Here is a 20,232-nt window from a genome sequence, read left to right on the forward strand (position 1 = left end):
GAATGACCACAGGGGAGGGGAGGACGGAGAAGAAATGGAGAAGATGGCAGCGAGGAAAGAACGAGCCGAGATAAATGTGGAGCGATGCGCAGAACCTACAGCCACCATGCACACGTGGAGCAGGACCTGCATGCTGACACCTTCCTCCGTGAACCCTGGGCTCCCATTATCCAGCAATAAAACCTTGTACCCAAAGCTCATCCATAAAAAATCTTTACACGAGAACTAAAAAAACAAACACAAGAATCCAGACCCTGTGGCAGAATAAAAGACCCCTCAGCCCCTGCGGCGTCTCCGCAGCTTTGCACGCAGTGAGCAAGACGCCATTTATAGCACTAAAGGATCTTCATTAAAAACCCAGAATGGCAGAAGTCGCCGTCCGTCCGGATTTGTCTTTTTGGTCGTTGATTGGATTTTCTGCGGACGATTCCTGCGCCGTCCCATAAATACGGATTCCATGATTCAGGAAAAATCAGGAACAATTCAGACTGAGAACTCGGTGCCTCCTTTCCGGCCTCGTAGGAAACGTCTGGCGTGGAGACCGGCAAAGGGGTTAATCCACAGGAAAGATGGCTGCCCCCCGAAGACGGATCTCATCCCGTCCCAGCGCAGCCGCCGCTCCCAGGTCGGCTTCTCACTCTTTAGTCGCTCGATTTCCTGCTGGCAAGAAAGAAATTAGTGACATAGTTACCGATACTTAGCCATTCATGAGTGCGGGAAAGCTGGGTGACAACCTCTGCTAGGGCCTGGAACAGGGTGACTAAGGTGGTCAACGAGCTCCCCCAAAGACAGGAAACTTCCCTCATCCTGCCTGGATACACCCATCATATCAGAGACATGCAGGAGCCTGGGAAAGCCTGGTGCTGCATTGGAGGCAGAGCACATTGACACCAGTGATCGTCGCTCCTGGTGATGACTGTTTGCATAGCGCGGGGGGGGACAGGCGAGCGTGCAGGGTGACGTACCGTCTCATCGTTGCATATCGAGTGGATCTGGGTCCCAAACATGACAGCGGTGAAAGTGAGGAAGAGGAGCCCCTCCAAGCAGAGGAAGATCATGAGGATGACCGTGACCGGGGGTGAGAAAGAGCTGCAGTCTGCGGGGCGATAAACGGCACAGGGTTACACAGAGAGGAAACTGCGGCCTGACCGGAGGGCACTATGTGCACATGGTCTGGGAAGCAACCAGAGAGATACAAAGGGGGCCCCCCAATATACAGAGGGGTCTAGGGAGCAACCGGAGAGATACAAGGGGAGACCCAAAATATAGGGGGTCTGGGGAGCAACTGGAGAGATACAAAGGGGGCACCCAATGAACAGAATCAACCAGATACAAGGGGGCCCCCAGTATACATGGTGGTCTGGTGGAGCAACTGGAGAGATACAAGAGGGCCCCCAATATACAGATACAAGGGGTGTCAGGAAAATATGAGTCATTTCCTAAATGTCCTGAGCACACACTTCTGGAGCTGCCATCGCCCTACACCCAGTTGGTTTGTGCACTGTACTTCTGAATTTGCGCATGCAGCCACAGGCTGAAAGACCCCCCCCTTCCCTCCACCCTGTGTAACTCTATCCGTTCCCTCCCCCTCCTTTACAGCTGGGGCACTTTTATGGCTTTTGGCCAGCACAGAGCAGATTCTCACACCAATGATTTAAAATTTCCTTTATCTAGTCAAACTCTAATGTAATAACACACAATAATCCTAGAGACAGGAAAAATACATTTCCAGAATCGGTAGCATTTAGGCTAAGTTCACACGTAGTGGAACGCTCGCGGAAATTCCCGCGAGAGTTCCGGAATTCCATTCCGCGGGAAAATCGCATTTTAAATTCCCGCGGTTTTCCCACGGAAAAACTAGCATTTTGCAAGCGTTATTAACTTGCAGAATTGCTCGCATTTTCCAAGTGATCTGGAGCATCGCTTGGAGAACTGATTGACAGGTTGGTCACACTCGTCATACATAGTGTTTGACAAGTGTGACCAACTTTTTACTACTGAGGCCGCCTATGCCGCATCAGTAGTAAAAGATAAAATGTTAAAAAAAAAAAAAAAAAAAAAATTCGATTCCGGCGATTCCGCCGTGGTAAAAACCGCAGCATTAGCACAGCATTGCGGAATCCCATAGGAATGCATGGGATGCTTAGTTTTCGCGGCAAAATCGCGCGGTTAAAACAGTCGCGGAAACGCGAAAAAAACGCCACGTGTGAACTCAGCCTAAGACTACAAACAGCAACGTTTTTCAGACTGTGCGCCGATCAGAAAACAGTTTCTGCCCCCCAGTGACAAGCAGATGTAACAGAAAATATAATACCCCTGTCGTCACTCTGTGAGCTTCCCAGCCAGACTTATAGCAAAATACATCAGAGCAGAGATTGCCTAGGTTTGTGGCCCTTACAAAAAAATTCATAAAATCAAAGAAGGAGAGCTGGAAGCTATGTGCCATAAAATTACAAGATATTATTGACACAATTTAAAAATATGATAAAATATGGTCATACAGGGACAACAAATGCAAAAAAGCCACAATAAAGGATATTGAGCCCAAATGGTATACCACATGCGTAATAAACTCTAAGAAGTTGAATTGTGGATGGGCCGAAAATAAACAGGAAGGTATAATAATATATATAAGGAGCAAAAATAATAGCTGCTAGGAAAAAAAAAAAAAATATATATATATATATATATATATATATTCAGGCCTGATAAATCAACTTGAATGGAAAGGAAAAATTGTATATACCACATGCAAAGGAGAATCAAAAAAAAGTATCCTCACGTCCAAATAGAAAATACCAACTGCTACAGAGGTTGATGTCTAAATCAATCTTCAGCAATTCAGATAGCTAGTGTCCACAAGTGCGGAGCTGAATACGTGCATGGATCACTATCACATAGCAGATAAATGCAGGTAAATGAAAGGATCAAAAGAGCGAGACTAGAGGGAGAAAGGGTAGATGTGAGCGGTATACAGGCACTTTACGTTTAAGTGGCGGCAGCACCCCAACGCGCGTTTCGCATTTAGCTTTTTCCAAGGGAATTTGTGTGCTTCTTAGGGTTTATTACACATGCGGTATACTATTTTGGTTCAATATCCTTTATTGTGGCTTTTTTGCAGAGTTATAGCAAGTAGAACATTTTTAATAACTGTTCAAAAAGGGGCGCACATTCTCCAGCTCAGCCCACCTAGTGAGGACAGCAAGAGAAAAGCATAAAGCTCAGGCACTCCATGAGGAAGGTGTCACATGCCAGGAGAACCAGCCAAGAGGTTGTGCTGACGGACCATTATCCCTGGGAAGGTTCTCCTACCCTTTATCAACACATGATATCTGAAACAGAGAGAACGTTTTCATATTTTAATCCCTTTTATTTTATAACTGTCTGTATATACTGTATTTTGTCTCCTTTCGTAATATCTTTTGTATTTTTGTAAACACTGCCTATAATTTTGGAGTAAACTTATAAATTTACTAGCTTCGTTTTCTTTGCTCTATGATCGATCCGACACGTACTCCGTGCCAAAACACGCTACCTGTGGGTTGGTTCCTGACCCGATATAGGCTTTACTATCAAATGAGGAACTGGTGGCAGCAAAGTGTCCTGGTGATAATGGGAACCCTGGCAGTGATGGATCTGAGGTTTATGTGCATATTTCCTCCTGAGACTGGTGATATACACACCGCCCTCACTGCAGAGTGCCCAATAACCAGGACGCAACCAGGCAGCCTTTCTGGCGAATAATTATCTTAGGTAAAGTTCCCTGACTGACCTGAGGGTAAGGGGGGGTGCCAGAGAGCTGCAAGTTCCCAACCGGAACGGAAAGTGTACACATTGTGGGGATAAATATATCACCCGACCATATATAATACATAAATTCCTGACAACCGGGGGTAAACTTCCCCCATAATCCCTGACAAGGGGGCACTCAAACACAGGAGCAACCAGAGAGATACAAGGGGGCCCTCAATATACAGATACAAGGGGGCACCCAATATGCACAAGAGCAACAGGAGAGATAGAAGGGGGCACCCAATATACACAAGGGGTGCAGAATAAGGATAGGAAGATACAATGCAGCGTAGAATCCCCCCAGCAATGCGGTAGCACCAACAGATGTTCTCACCGCTTCCCCATCTCCAATATCACTGCTTGCTTTCACTGAATGGAAATGTTCCAATTTACACCTGGAAATGTGCACACAGCTAATAGTTCCCAAAGCTGAGGCTTTGTTACAATTACATCCTTTGGAATCCCCCCCTATATTGTCCTGAGTGGCTACAATGTCTGGTTACAATTGTAACAAACCATCAGCTGTGAAGTCACAGCCGATTTCAGCCACAGAAGCTGCAGAAATCAGGATGTGTCAGTGAAGGCAACAGACAGAAAAAGTTAGATCTAAGCAGATATTTATAAAGGACCTTATACCAGGGTTTCCCCCTCCTGTAGGCATTGGAGGCGCTTTACCCTTAGTGATGCCTGTATTATCCCTAATTGTGTGTTCAACGGACCCTGGTAACCGGCAGTGGCCTCCTCATCGTTGGGGGGATAAAGGCCGGAGCGTACACAAAGGCCATAACTATGGACAATGAGCAACGGTGGGGGGCACGAACCTCAACAACAATATCTGAACGGAAAGAGGAGGAAAGGTCGGGGGTCTCACCTGTCCACTGCCCCCGGACACAGGTGAAAAGCTGGAAGCCGCAGAGGACGAGAGAGTGGAGGGAGATGAGAGCGATGTACATCTGCGGAGAGAAGAGCGAACCATGAACCAAGACCACCACCGACTACACTGCATGCTCCCACCACCCCACAGCAGATCTCACGCCATCCCACCCCCCCACAGCATCCACCGCCGACCTCACTCTATCCAACCATTATACAGTATCCAACGCCGACCTCATGCCATCTCATCACCCCCAACATCCACCGCCAAAATCGCCTCATCCCACCACCCAGCAGTACCCACCTATGACCTCTCTCCATCCCACCACCTCGAAGCATCCACAGCAGACCTCGCTCCATCCCACAACATCCACCACTGACCTCTCTCCGTCCCACCACCCCGCAGTATCCACCGCCGACCTCTCTCTATCCCACAACCCTGCAGCATCCACCACCGACCTCTCTCCAGCCCACCACCCCCGCAGCATCCATCGCCAACCTCTCTCCATCCCACAACCCCGCAGCATCCACTGCCGACCTCTCTCCAGCCCACCACCCCCCGCAGCATCCACTGCCGATCTCTCTCCATCCCATCAACCCACACAGCATCCACTGCCAACTTCTCTCCATCTTACAACCCTGCAGCATGCACCGCCGACCTCTCTATCCCACCACCCCCGCAGCATCCATCGCCAACCTCTCTCCATCCCACAACCCCGCAGCATCCACTGCCGACCTCTCTCCAGCCCACCACCCCCCGCAGCATCCACTGCCGATCTCTCTCCATCCCATCAACCCACACAGCATCCACTGCCAACTTCTCTCCATCTTACAACCCTGCAGCATGCACCGCCGACCTCTCTATCCCACCACCCCGCAGCATCCACCGCCAACCTCTCTCCATCCCACCACCCCGCAGCATCCACTGCCGACCTCTCTTCAGCCCACCACCCCTGCAGCAGCCATAGCCGACCTCTTTCCATCCCATCACCCCACACAGCATCCACTGCCAACTTCTCGCCATCTTACAACCCTGCAGCATGCACCGCCGACCTCTCTATCCCACCACCCCGCAGCATCCACCGCCAACCTCTCTCCAGCCCACCACCCCCGCAGCATCCATCGCCGACCTCTCCATCCCATCACCCCACACAGCATCCATCGCCGACCTCTCCATCCCATCACCCCACACAGCATCCACTGCCAACTTCTTTCCATCTTACAACCCTGCAGCATGCACCGCCGACCTCTCTCCATCCCACCACCCCGCAGCATCCACCACCAACCTCTCTCCATCCCACCACCCCGCAGCATCCACTACCGATCTCTCTCCAGCCCACCACCCCGCAGCATCCACCGCCAACCTCTCTCTATCCCACCACCCCGCAGCATCCACTGCCGACCTCTCTCTAGCCCACCACCCCGCAGCATCCACCACCAACCTCTCTCTATCCCACCACCCCGCAGCATCCACTGCCGACCTCTCTCCAGCCCACCACCCCCGCAGCATCCATCGCCGACCTCTCCATCCCAACACCCCACACAGCATCCACTGCCAACTTCTCTCCATCTGACAACCCTGCAGCATGCACCGCCGACCTCTCTCCATCCCACCACCCTAGCAGCATCTACAGCAGACCTCGCTCCATCCCACCACCCCGCACAGCATCCACTGCCGACCTCTCTATCCCACCACCTCGAACAGCATCCACCGCCGACCTCTCTCTATCCCACCACCCCGCAGCATCCACTGCCGACCTCTCTCCATCCCACCACCCTAGCAGCATCTACAGCAGACCTCGCTCCATCCCACAACATCCACCGCCGACCTCTCTCCATCCCACCACCCCGCAGCATCCACTGCCGACCTCTCTCTAGCCCACCACCCCGCAGCATCCACCGCCGACCTCTCTCCATCCCACCACCCTAGCAGCATCTACAGCAGACCTCGCTCCATCCCAACACCCCACACAGCATCCACTGCCAACTTCTCTCCATCTGACAACCCTGCAGCATGCACCGCCGACCTCTCTCCATCCCACCACCCTAGCAGCATCTACCGCAGACCTCGCTCCATCCCACCACCCTGCACAGCATCCACTGCCGACCTCTCTATCCCACCACCTCGAACAGCATCCACCGCCGACCTCTTTCCACCCCATCACCCCACACAGCATCCACTGCTGACCTCTCTCCAATCCCACCATCCCCCGCAGTATCCACCGCTGACCACTTGCCATCCCACCGCCTCGCACAGCATCCACTGCCGACCTCGCTCCATCCCACCACCACCCTCTGCCGGACACGTGCTAAAGAATGACCAAGTGTGTGTGGTACTCGGTACAATATGACCCCACAATCTAATCTGTCACACAATGTATCAGTACTCCCCTCACCCCTGACCCCAGGAGCTAACACTTTCCCACAGATTTGGCCCCGGTTGAATGTGATCCTGGAGCCCAGCTCCCATCCCTCGCAGATGCTGATCTTGGACTCACTGTGAAGAGCACAAAGAATCTCTGGTTCTTCTCCCCGACGCAATTATTGACCCATGGGCAGTGGTGGTCCATCTTCCGGATACATCGCTTACAGATACTGACAGAACAGAGAAACAAGAGGTAAGAGGGGTCTGCGCCGCTCAGCAGCCCCCAAAAATGTACATAAAGTGAGTCATCTCAGAAAACTACGACCCCCAGGAGGAAAACCATCCCTTCCACAATCCTTGTCCATCGTGTAGTCACAATCCCACAATCCTGCACTCTACACATGACACAAAGTAGCAAAGACTTGTGTCTTACCCTCCAGTCATCTCCAGAGCTGCAGTCACTATTCTGCAATTAAATCGTGTCTTATCCTCCACTCACCTCCAGAGCTGCACTCACTATTTTGGTGTTACAGTGCATCTCATCCACCAGTCACATCCAGAGCTGCACTCACTATTCTGCTGTTACATCATCTTATCCTCCAGACTGGGGTCACTATTCTGCTGTTACATCGCCTCTTACACTCTAGTCACCTCTACAGCTGCATTATTTGTGGACTGTGAATGAGCTGCATGATAAACGATTACGTCCATGTGTAGTGTGAATATAAAAATGGATATTTTGAGTCCATATTGAATGCATTCAGACCAAGACAGAGCAGCACTGCTGGTCATACATTTACAGACAGACAATGCTCATTGTGTCACTATCTTGAGAACCGTTTACTTACTGTCTGAACGCTTTCACATCACACACAGTTCTATGTTTCTCTCTGTTTGTTTTTTGTAAGACCTGAAGGTTTGTTTAACCTCTGCCTGAGGTGGATTTCTCTAATCCTTGTAGGCTTTAGTATCCTAAGGGTTTATGGCCCATCCTTCCATGTTTGCCTGGTATTTCTGTTTCATCTTATCTTGAAAGCTGGCCACTGGACGGGGGAAAGTGAACCCAGAGTGACTACATAGTGTAAATCACTATATAAGGCCAGCGAAACAAGACTGAGATAGAAGCAGAAACTTGGGTACCTGTACACGTGTACAGTGTGGCGATACTTGCATAAGTGGAGACACCCGTGCAGTGTGGTGGATTTTCTAGTAGCTCTCTGTCTTGGTGTTGCTTCTCTGATATTCCAGACCGATGATGTTTAAAAGCTACTTGGTGGTGACGCTAGTATATGTGCTTAATATTTATATGTACTTCATCATTTTATTTAATCTTTAAATGCACTTAACCTTCATATGTTAAAACATACAGAAGTGTACACAGTCATATTATTCCTTTAATTTTGCACTTTAAAATAAATATCGCAAGCAGCAGCCTTCTTTAAAGCCATATCCGAACCTTAGAGTTAAAATCTTGGCAATACACCATGCTATATGCTTTGCACAGTGCTGACAGATTGAAACTAGAAAGTCACAGAGCTGTGAATGCAGCTTTGGATGTGACTGGAGGATGTACTTTCCTAGCTTACCTGCAGTGGTGGGCGCGCTCTGGTTTGATGCTGCAGCACTTCGGACACTTGTATATAACCTCTCCAGGCTTCAGCTGTAAACTCTCCATGTATTCCTTTGTGGCGTTTCCTTTGGGCACCGCGCCCTAATGGCAACCAGAAAAAACAAAGGTAACTGATGAGTGGAAATTAGACCCAAGGACAGAACAAGCCCAGCAGAGAAGAGACAGCATCGCCCAACGAGCCCGGCAGAGAAGAAGCGCCAGCACCGCCCAACGAGCTCGGCAGAGAAGAAGCGCCAGCGCCGCCCAACGAGCCCGGCAGAGAAGAAGCGCCAGCGCCGCCCAACGAGCCCGGCAGAGAAGAGACAGCACCGCCCAAACAGCCCGGCAGAGACGCGACAGCATCGCCCAACAAGCCCGGTAAAGAAGAAGCGCCAGCATCGCCCAACAAGCCCGGTAAAGAAGAAGCGCCAGCGTCGCACAACGAGCTCGGCAGAGAAGAAGCGCCAGCGCCGCCCAACGAGCCCGGCAGAGAAGAAGCGCCAGCGCCGCCCAACGAGCTCGGCAGAGAAGAAGCGCCAGCGCCGCCCAACGAGCCTGGCAGAGAAGAGACAGCACCGCCCAAACAGCCCGGCAGAGACGCGACAGCATCGCCCAACAAGCCCGGTAAAGAAGAAGCGCCAGCATCGCCCAACAAGCCCGGTAAAGAAGAAGCGCCAGCGTCGCACAACGAGCTCGGCAGAGAAGAAGCGCCAGCGCCGCCCAACGAGCCCGGCAGAGAAGAAGCGCCAGCGCCGCCCAACGAGCCCGGCAGAGAAGAAGCGCCAGCGCCGCCCAACGAGCTCGGCAGAGAAGAGACAGCACCGCCCAAACAGCCCGGCAGAAACGCGACAGCATCGCTCAACAAGCCCGGTAAAGAAGAAGCGCCAGCGTCGCACAACGAGCTCGGCAGACAACGAAAGTAACGCACAACGAGCACTAAACTAAAGCCAGTCCTACTGATTATAGAAGCTATATTATTGTACATAGGGGCAGTATTATAGTAGTTATATTATTGTACATAGGGGGCAGTATTATAGTAGTTATATTCTTGTACATAGGGGCAGTATTATAGTAGTTATATTCTTGTACATAGGAGCAGTATTATAGTAGTTATATTATTGTATATAGGAGCAGTATTATAGTAGTTATATTCTTGTACATAGGAGCAGTATTATAGTAGTTATATTATTGTACATAGGGGGCAGTATTATAGTAGTTATATTCTTGTACATAGGAGCAGTATTATAGTAGTTATATTCTTGTACATAGGGGGCAGTATTATAGTAGTTATATTCTTGTATATAGGGGCAGTATTATAGTAGTTATATTCTTGTATATAGGAGCAGTATTATAGTAGTTATATTCTTGTACATAGGGGGCAGTATTATAGTAGTTATATTATTGTACATAGGGGGCAGTATTATAGTAGTTATATTCTTGTACATAGGGGGCAGTATTATAGTAGTTATATTATTGTACATAGGGGGCAGTATTATAGTAGTTATATTCTTGTACATAGGGCAGTATTATAGTAGTTATATTCTTGTACATAGGAGCAGTATTAAAGTAGTTATATTCTTGTACATAGGGGGCAGTATTCTAGTAGTTATATTCTTGTACATAGGGCAGTGTTATAGTAGTTATATTGTTGTACATAGGAGCAGTATTATAGTAGTTATATTCTTGTACATAGGGGCAGTATTATAGTAGTTATATTCTTGTACATAGGAGCAGTATTATAGTAGTTATATTCTTGTACATAGGGGCAGTATTATAGTAGTTATATTCTTGTACATAGGGGCAGTATTAAAGTAGTTATATTCTTGTACATAGGGGGCAGTATTCTAGTAGTTATATTCTTGTACATAGGGGGCAGTATTCTAGTAGTTCTATTCTTGTACATAGGGCAGTGTTATAGTAGTAATATTGTTGTACATAGGAGCAGTATTATAGTAGTTATATTCTTGTACATAGGGGCAGTATTATAGTAGTTATATTCTTGTACATAGGGGCAGTATTATAGTAGTTATATTCTTGTACATAGGGGGCAGTATTATAGTAGTTATATTCTTGTACATAGGGGCAGTATTATAGTAGTTATATTCTTGTACATAGGGGCAGTATTATAGTAGTTATATTCTTGTACATAGGGGGCAGTATTATAGTAGTTATATTGTTGTACATAGGAGCAGTATTATAGTAGTTATATTCTTGTACATAGGGGCAGTATTATAGTAGTTATATTCTTGTACATAGGAGGCAGTATTATAGTAGTTATATTCTTGTACATAGGAGCAGTATTATAGTAGTTATATTCTTGTATATAGGAGCAGTATTATAGAAGTTATATTCTTCTACATAGGGGGCAGTATTATAGTAGTTATATTCTTGTACATAGGAGCAGTATTATAGTAGTTATATTCTTGTACATAGGGGGCAGTATTATAGTAGTTATATTCTTGTACATAGGGGGCAGTATTATAGTAGTAATATTCTTGTACATAGGGGGCGGTATTATAACGTGTGTTCTCGTCCTGGGTAGTAGTTCTTCGTGTGACTCAGAGATGACTGGACATGGGTGTAAAATTGCCGTCAGTACACGATTTCCTACCTACTCTGTGTGGCGGCTCAGGTAGAGGTGGCCCTGGCACTTACCGGGTCGGTCAGCATTGTTCTCAGGTGGGAGGTCAGCGCCAGCACCGCTAAGCAGTTGAACATGGTCCCATTAATGACTGAATACCAAAAGTCTCTGGAGGGGAGCAGCATAACAAAAGTCACCACAAAGTCCGCATAGAAGACCAGCATCCATGTGATGATGGCGCAGACCATGCCGCAGCCGTCGCGTATGAACCACAGCCGGTCCGCCAGCTCTGCATCCGATGGGGAGGGGTTGTAGCCATCGCTGTCACTCAGCAGAGGATGGTGCTCCACGTCTCGGAAGCGATGTGCTGACGCCTGCATGTCTGCCAGAAACGTGTCCTGATAAAGAAGAGGCACGAGGTCACGACGACGCGCAGCACCTCGGATCACAGACTTTACAGGCTCCAAGGTCCCCGTGTGCGGAGGAATGGAGGGGGGCAATGACCCTAAAGTCAGCGACCGATAACCGTGTGAGATAAAGAGTAGTGAGGGGTCAAGCAGCTGCTCTGTAACTGACTGATAACAGGGAGCAATAGATTTCAGGGCAAGTCATACAAAACATTACTCCATGTTACCAGCCACTGGAGGATGACGGGGTACAGCTCACATCTTCAGGTCCAGCATGAAGGTGGGCCGAGGACCCCAAGTCTAGGAGAGGTCTGCGCCCCTGGCACCCAGCGTATTGCTGATGCTTTCTAGTAGATTTTATGTGTCATTTTGTCTCCATTCTACAGACCTCTGCTTGCTGTCAGTGAATGGTAATATTGCCTCCATCTGTCTCCTGCTGAGGGTCTGGTACAATGTATCCAGGGGAGCCAATGTTAGAATCTGTCAGGAGAATGTACAAGAGATACATTGTGACAAACCCTCAGCTGTGATACGATCCGGGAGCATTTTATAGGTAGTCTTCACGTCTATGACGGCAACAGATCCCGCGACTCACCTCACGGGCCAGGTAATCGCTACGCAGACATCGCACGTGGCTCCTGACCCCGCGATCGTCGTGTGATCATGTCCGGAGGGTTCTGCGAAGAGAAAAGGACAACAGTGAGGAGGTTCCCGGAGGGCGGCAGAGCAGCGGGTGTGTGCGGCGGACCTCGGTAATCCCTGAGCGATGGCAGCACAACACCTGCGGTGTCAGAGCTCGGACTGACCTGCACGGACGCGTCCCCCGACGTCACACGTATAAATTCCAATGAGTGCGGCGCCAGGAATGACGCGGCCGATAAATAATCCAACATTTATAGACCAAGTCCTGATTAATTATAGGAATGCTAAATAAATCACTGAGTCACCGGCCGTCAGAAGGGAGAATGTAACCGGGCCGGTTCACCCAGAGCGAGAAGATCCGGGGGGACAGGTCTCCGCAGGTTGTCAGGCTCCGGTGTGACAACCTGTGAGACTGGATCCAATGACCCAGGATCCTCACTAGCGAGACTGCAAGGCTCCCCCCGAGTCACGACAACCTGCGCCATCCCTGGCACCAGTGTGGGAGCAGGGTTGTCCGCACCGGCCTGTGGTCAGTTATAGGTCGGAAGGGGCGAGGTCTGACAACCGGGGTGCCGCATTGTCACAGGACAACAGGGAGAACAGACCCCGATCTGTGCAGCCGAGCAGAGTCATATTCAGGCAGTCTGGCGGGGGAAATGTGCAGGGTCCAGGGATGACCCGAGCCCCCCAGTAACCCACAATAATTAATTCTTCATTACCATAATAAATCAGATTAACCAGATACCAGAAACAAGGCAACTGCGCCGCGCACAGACGCCGACTCAAGGATGTGGTGCAAGAGGCAGCTCACAAGGATAATCAAGTGTCCTCTCCTAAAATACTCTCATCCTGAAATCCCCTGCGCTGATGGGCACCTTCTCCTTCCACTGCAGCTCTCATCCTGAAATACTCCACACTGCTGGGCACCTTCTCCTTCCACTGCAGCTCTCATCCTGAAATACTCCGCACTGCTGGGCACCTTCTCCTTCCACTGCAGCTCTCATCCTGAAATACTCCGCACTGCTGGGCACCTTCTCCTTCCACTGCAGCTCTCATCCTGAAATACTCTGCGCTGCTGGGCACCTTCTCCTTCCACTGCAGCGCTCATCCTGAAATACTCTGCGCTGCTGGGCACCTTCTCCTTCCACTGCAGCGCTCATCCTGAAAAACTCTGCACTGCTGGGCACCTTCTCCTTCCACTGCAGCGCTCATCCTGAAAAACTCTGCACTGCTGGGCACCTTCTCCTTCCACTGCAGCGCTCATCCTGAAAAACTCTGCACTGCTGGGCACCTTCTCCTTCCACTGCAGCTCTCATCCTGAAATACTCCGCACTGCTGGGCACCTTCTCCTTCCACTGCAGCTCTCATCCTGAAATACTCTGCGCTGCTGGGCACCTTCTCCTTCCACTGCAGCGCTCATCCTGAAATACTCTGCGCTGCTGGGCACCTTCTCCTTCCACTGCAGCGCTCATCCTGAAAAACTCTGCACTGCTGGGCACCTTCTCCTTCCACTGCAGCGCTCATCCTGAAAAACTCTGCACTGCTGGGCACCTTCTCCTTCCACTGCAGCGCTCATCCTGAAATACTCTGCACTGCTGGGCACCATCTCCTTCCACTGCAGCTCTCATCCTGAAATACTCTGCACTGCTGGGCACCTTCTCCTTCCACTGCAGCTCTCATCCTGAAAAACTCTGCACTGCTGGGCACCATCTCCGTCCATTGCAGCTCTCATCCTGAAAAACTCTGCGCTGCTGGGCACCATCTCCGTCCATTGCAGCTCTCATCCTGAAAAACTCTGCGCTGCTGGGCACCATCTCCGTCCATTGCAGCTCTCATCCTGAAAAACTCTGCACTGCTGGGCACCATCTCCGTCCATTGCAGCTCTCATCCTGAAAAACTCTGCGCTGCTGGGCACCGTCTCTTTCCACTGCAGCTCTCATCCTGAAAAACTCTGCACTGCTGGGCACCTTCTCCTTCCACTGCAGCGCTCATCCTGAAAAACTCTGCACTGCTGGGCACCATCTCCTTCCACTGCAGCTCTCATCCTGAAATACTCTGCACTGCTGGGCACCTTCTCCTTCCACTGCAGCTCTTATCCTGAAATACTCTGCGCTGCTGGGCACCATCTCCATCCATTGCAGCGCTCATCCTGAAAAACTCTGCGCTGCTGGGCACAGTCTCCTTCCATTGAAGCTCTCATCTTGTGACCACCTATAAGATGAGGCTTCTTGTCTCCTGAAATACTCTGCGCTGCTGGAGACCCCACTCTTTCTATGTCTTCACTGTGACTTCTCCATTTGTCTGTTCTGCTCTAATCCTCTGTGCTGCTGTGTATGCATACAATGCAGTAATTCCATATTCTGATAATCACCTGAGGCGTCCCAATCTGAGGACACCTCACGGTAGATTTTGCACGAGTGAAATGAGATGCTGTGAATGATGGAGCAATATATGTGTGCCCCCAAATACCTCCTGCACATGTCATATATCCCCATATACAGTACTGTATGAAAGATTTACGCAGGCTTAGAAGAGGCAAATTCACCCCACAGTGACCCGGGCGGTCGCCAGCCACCGGATGATGGAGGCGGAAGTCGCCAGACACCGGATGATGGAGGCGGAAGTCGCCAGACACCGGATGATGGAGGCGGAAGTCGCCAGACACCGGATGATGGAGGCGGAAGTCGCCAGACACCGGATGATGGAGGCGGAAGTCGCCAGACACCGGATGATGGAGGCGGAAGTCGCCAGACACCGGATGATGGAGGCGGCGGCGGAAATCGCCAGACCCCGGATGATGGAGGCGGCGGCGGAAATCGCCAGACCCCGGATGATGGAGGCGGCGGCGGAAATCGCCAGACCCCGGATGATGGAGGCGGTGGCGGAAATCGCCAGACCCCGGATGATGGAGGCGGTGGCGGAAATCGCCAGACCCCGGATGATGGAGGCGGTGGCGGAAATCGCCAGACCCCGGATGATGGAGGCGGTGGCGGAAATCGCCAGACCCCGGACGGTCGCCAGACACCGGATGACGGAGGCGGCGTGGGAAGTCGCCAGACACCGGATGACGGAGACAGCGTGGGACGTCGCCAGACACCGGATGATGGAGGCGGTGTGAGAAGTCGCCAGACACCGGATGACGGAGACAGCGTAGGACGTCGCCAGACACCGGATGATGGAGGCGGTGTGAGAAGTCGCCAGACACCGGATGATGGAGGCGGCGGCGGCAATCGCCAGACATCGGATGGACGGTCACCAGATACTGAATGACGGACGGTCACCAGATACTGAATGACGGACGGTCACCAGATACTGAATGACGGACGGTCACCAGATACTGATGACGGAGGCGACGGACGGTCACCAGATACTGATGACGGAGGCGACGGACGGTCACCAGATACTGATGGAGGGGACGGGCGGTCACCAGATACTGATGATGGAGGGGACGGGCGGTCACCAGATACTGATGATGGAGGGGACGGGCGGTCACCAGATACTGATGATGGAGGGGACGGGCGGTCACCACATACTGATGATGGAGGGGACGGGCGGTCACCACATACTGATGATGGAGGGGACGGGCGGTCACCACATACTGATGATGGAGGGGACGGGCGGTCACCACATACTGATGATGGAGGGGACGGGCGGTCACCACATACTGATGATGGAGGGGACGGGCGGTCACCACATACTGATGATGGAGGGGACGGGCGGTCACCAGATACTGATGATGGAGGGGACGGGCGGTCACCAGATACTGATGATGGAGGGGACGGGCGGTCACCACATACTGATGCAGGGGATGGGCGGTCACCACATACTGATGATGGAGGGGACGGGCGGTCACCACATACTGATGATGGAGGGGACGGGCGGTCACCACATACTGATGATGGAGGGGACGGGCGGTCACCACATACTGATGATGGAGGGGACGGGCGGTCACCACATACTGATGATGGAGGGGACAGGCGGTCACCAGATATTGATGGAGGAGAAGGGCGGTCACCAGATACTGATAATGGAGATTCTGCAGCATTTTTCCACACCTGCCTAAGACTTTTTCACAACCCTGTCCACATTATACAGCTCCCCCAGTTTCTGCTTTCGGTCAATGATTGTCTCTGACAAAGGACCTGTTGCCTGTGGAGGAGTCGGGAGCAGCGTCCTGGGTGGTTTTGTCACATCTGGGTCAGCAAGGAGCGCTACCTCTGGCACTGACGCCTTATAACATCATTTAAAAGGTCTAAAACCCCTAAAATGTGAAACTCCCCCAAAATACAAGTCCCAAGTCATCGTCCTCTTCTGTGCGGACAAGCCAACACCATGTTGCAAATTATTCCACAAATGCTGCTTTTCCTCTGATTTTCCTGGATGCAGATGAGTCGTATAATGTCCATTCAGCGATCGTTAGATGATAAATCCCATTAAATCACCAATGACGACGCTCAGAAAGCAGCAAATTCTCCTGCAGAACCAGAGTGCAGACATTTCTAGGTTGTGAAGCTCTGAGATCGGTGATCTGTGGGAACATCAGAAGCTTTTCCACCAGAAACCTCCTCAGGCCGAGTCCTGTAACATCGGAGCTTCTGGGATCTCTCCGCCACAATCCGGCCTCCATTCATCTTGGGAGTTTCTGCTTGGATTTCTTTGCTGGGTGTCAGAATCGCCCCCAGAGCTGTTGTTCGGATGTGATCGGCCCCTCACCCATTACACAGGATCCCACCCTTCCCCTGGATCACTCACGATCCCTAGGATGGAAGATTTCCAGGAGCATGACGTGATCTGTCCGCAGTCCCGACCAGTCAGCGAGCGCAGATTCCCCGTGATGACACGAAGGATAACTCAGCTCATCACCAGACACGCACCATCACTGGCAGGCAGAGAGGACTTCAGACCAACACCTTTTACTTCTCTCACATTTTGCTGCTTCACTTTTCAAAGTGACAATATTGTGCTGAACATCAGATAAAATGCAAAAACGGTGACGTCACTCCTCGCCACGAAAACTGCCGTAATCACCAACGCCTAATCCAATGAGAGGATGAACGACTGCGAGACGACCCCAGACAAGTGCAGGACGTCTGCTGAACAGGACCAGCGTAGTGCCAGCGCAGCAGCAAGGCGGGCGTCGGGGCAGAGGTCGCCCCGGTGGGGCAGGAAGGCTGGCGTCGGGGCAGAGCTCGCCCCGGTGGGGCAGCAAGGCGGGCGTCAGTGTTGGCACAGCACGGCTGGTGGCGTCTGCCAGGCAGAGATTCGGAGAATAAGGGGCAGCACTGGGAATATTGAGATGTCACAGAAACTTCATGGATGTAACAACGTGTCGGACTCCTCCGAGGGGGTTGGGGGGGAGCTCGGGCCGGACTCCTCCGAGGGGGGAGCTCGGGCCGGACTCCTCCGAGGGGGGAGCTCGGGCCGGACTCCTCCGAGGGGGGAGCTCGGGCCGGACTCCTCCGAGGGGGGAGCTCGGGCCGGACTCCTCCGAGGGGGGAGCTCGGGCCGGACTCCTCCGAGGGGGGAGCTCGGGCCGGACTCCTCCGAGGGGGGAGCTCGGGCCGGACTCCTCCGAGGGGGGAGCTCGGGCCGGACTCCTCCGAGGGGGGAGCTCGGGCCGGACTCCTCCGAGGGGGGAGCTCGGGCCGGACTCCTCCGAGGGGGGAGCTCGGGCCGGACTCCTCCGAGGGGGGAGCTCGGGCCGGACTCCTCCGAGGGGGGAGCTCGGGCCGGACTCCTCCGAGGGGGGAGCTCGGGCCGGACTCCTCCGAGGGGGGAGCTCGGGCCGGACTCCTCCGAGGGGGGAGCTCGGGCCGGACTCCTCCGAGGGGGGAGCTCGGGCCGGACTCCTCCGAGGGGGGAGCTCGGGCCGGACTCCTCCGGGGGGGAGCTCGGGCCGGACTCCTCCGGGGGGGAGCTCGGGCCGGACTCCTCCGGGGGGGAGCTCGGGCCGGACTCCTCCGGGGGGGAGCTCGGGCCGGACTCCTCCGGGGGGGAGCTCGGGCCGGACTCCTCCGGGGGGGAGCTCGGGCCGGACTCCTCCGGGGGGGTTCGGGGGGAGCTCGGGCCGGACTCCTCCGAGGGGGTTCGGGGGGAGCTCGGGCCGGACTCCTCCGAGGGGGTTCGGGGGGAGCTCGGGCCGGACTCCTCCGAGGGGGTTGGGGGGGAGCTCGGGCCGGACTCCTCCGAGGGGGTTGGGGGGGAGCTCGGGCCGGACTCCTCCGAGGGGGTTGGGGGGGAGCTCGGGCCGGACTCCTCCGAGGGGGTTCGGGGGGCTCGGGCCGGACTCCTCCGGGGGGCTGCGCGGCCCTCGCTCACACCTGCACATTCTGATGCTCGGTCCCCTGTACAGAGGACGCAGGTCCCCATCACATTGCCGCACTGTGTGCACAGGCCGTTCTCACACACGTATGCATCTCTCTGACACTGACACCTGTCACACGCAGCCGCTGCAGCGCCTCTTGGTGACGGGTGCACGCGGCGCCCCTCATGCCGTGTCTCCCCGTGAGGCTCAGGTGGTGGTGCCGCCGCCGCTCTCCTCACCTGCCGTCGCCGCGCTCTCCCATTGTCCCTCGGCCGCCACAGCCCCTCAGTCTCCCTCTGACAGGACCCAGCTGCTACTTCCGGGGTCGGAGGGATCGGCTCTTTCCGGAGCCGCTGAAGAGGATTTCGGTGAGTTTCGGAGAACCTGCACCACGCATGCGTCCTGTCACGTTCCGTCAGGTGCAGCGTTCACACGTGACGCGCTATACGGCTTGCGGGTAGAGCGGGAATGTGGCCGCCATCTTGGTTGTGGCAAGTTATTTCTCATGTACTTCCTAACTAGATATGTAATGATTGTAGTCAGTGCATGGAGACGCCATCCATCACCGCAGGACTCAGGCAGGGACATGCCCAGTGTTTATAGTCACCTACGGCCGCACACGGTGATCAAACCAGAGGAAATGAACACAAAAAGCCACAACCGCCAGGAAGCGACCCTGCGCCATGCTTTATGACCAGTGATTACCTCGCGCCCTCCGGTCATCTTCTACCACGACGGCCGGACTCGCCTGCAGCCATCACAGAGCAGTCTGATCCTGTCTGCCCACACCCAGAACACCCCCAGAAACCGCGCCGACATGTAACCGTGCCCGGGCCGTCACCAGGGCGTGTCCAGACAGGAAGGCCTGGGAGTGCGGGGGACACCGAGTGCCGGCACAGTATGAGATAGGCCTGGGAGTGCGGGGGGACACCGAGTGCCGGCACAGTATGAGATAGGCCTGGGAGTGCGGGGGGACACCGAGTGCCGGCACAGTATGAGATAGGCCTGGGAGTGCGGGGGGACACCGAGTGCCGGCACAGTATGAGATAGGCCTGGGAGTGCGGGGGGACACCGAGTGCCGGCACAGTATGGGATAGGCCTGGGAGTGTGGGGGGGACACCGAGTGCCGGCACAGTATGGGATAGGCCTGGGAGTGTGGGGGGGACACCGAGTGCCGGCACAGTATGAGATAGGCCTGGGAGTGCGGGGGGGGACACCGAGTGCCGGCACAGTATGGGATAGGCCTGGGAGTGCGGGGGGACACCGAGTGCGTAGGCAGATGGCGGCACAGTATGAGATAGGCCTGGGAGTGCGGGGGGGACACAGAGTGCCGGCACAGTATGAGATAGGCCTGGGAGTGTGGGGGGGACACCGAGTGCGTAGACAGATGGCGGCACAGTATGGGATAGGCCTGGGAGTGCGGGGGGGACACAGAGTGCCGGCACAGTATGGGATAGGCCTGGGAGTGCGGGGGGGACACAGAGTGCCGGCACAGTATGGGATAGGCCTGGGAGTGCGGGGGGGACACAGAGTGCCGGCACAGTATGAGATAGGCCTGGGAGTGTGGGGGGGGACACCGAGTGCGTAGACAGATGGCGGCACAGTATGGGATAGGCCTGGGAGTGCGGGGGGGACACAGAGTGCCGGCACAGTATGGGA

The 20,232-nt window shown here is 53.3% G+C and overlaps 1 protein-coding gene across 4 annotated transcripts; it reads right to left on the bottom strand.

The window, feature by feature from the left end:
* Nucleotides 1-178: 178 nt before the first annotated feature.
* ZDHHC7 (zDHHC palmitoyltransferase 7) lies at nucleotides 179-19,054 on the bottom strand. Of its 4 annotated transcripts, XM_073554874.1 has the most exons (9): nucleotides 18,813-19,054; nucleotides 12,223-12,304; nucleotides 12,016-12,107; nucleotides 11,295-11,618; nucleotides 8,617-8,741; nucleotides 7,164-7,260; nucleotides 4,664-4,745; nucleotides 966-1,096; nucleotides 179-657 (listed from the first exon to the last, which is right to left on the bottom strand). In XM_073554874.1, exons 4-9 carry the CDS (start codon nucleotides 11,598-11,600, stop codon nucleotides 484-486), a joined length of 915 nt encoding a protein of 304 aa, XP_073410975.1. In that variant the 5' UTR covers nucleotides 11,601-11,618; nucleotides 12,016-12,107; nucleotides 12,223-12,304; nucleotides 18,813-19,054; the 3' UTR covers nucleotides 179-483. The 4 variants fall into 4 exon arrangements, with proteins under 4 accessions (XP_073410975.1, XP_073410974.1, XP_073410976.1 ...); XM_073554873.1 differs by lacking the exon at nucleotides 12,016-12,107 and having other exon boundaries at nucleotides 18,813-19,053; XM_073554875.1 differs by lacking the exons at nucleotides 12,016-12,107; nucleotides 18,813-19,054 and adding an exon at nucleotides 12,434-12,471.
* Nucleotides 19,055-20,232: the final 1,178 nt, after the last annotated feature.

The sequence above is a fragment of the Dendrobates tinctorius genome, unplaced genomic scaffold, assembly GCF_039654945.1.
Source record: "Dendrobates tinctorius isolate UK_male_01 unplaced genomic scaffold, ASM3965494v1 ptg000214l, whole genome shotgun sequence".
Classification (NCBI taxonomy): domain Eukaryota; kingdom Metazoa; phylum Chordata; class Amphibia; order Anura; family Dendrobatidae; genus Dendrobates; species Dendrobates tinctorius.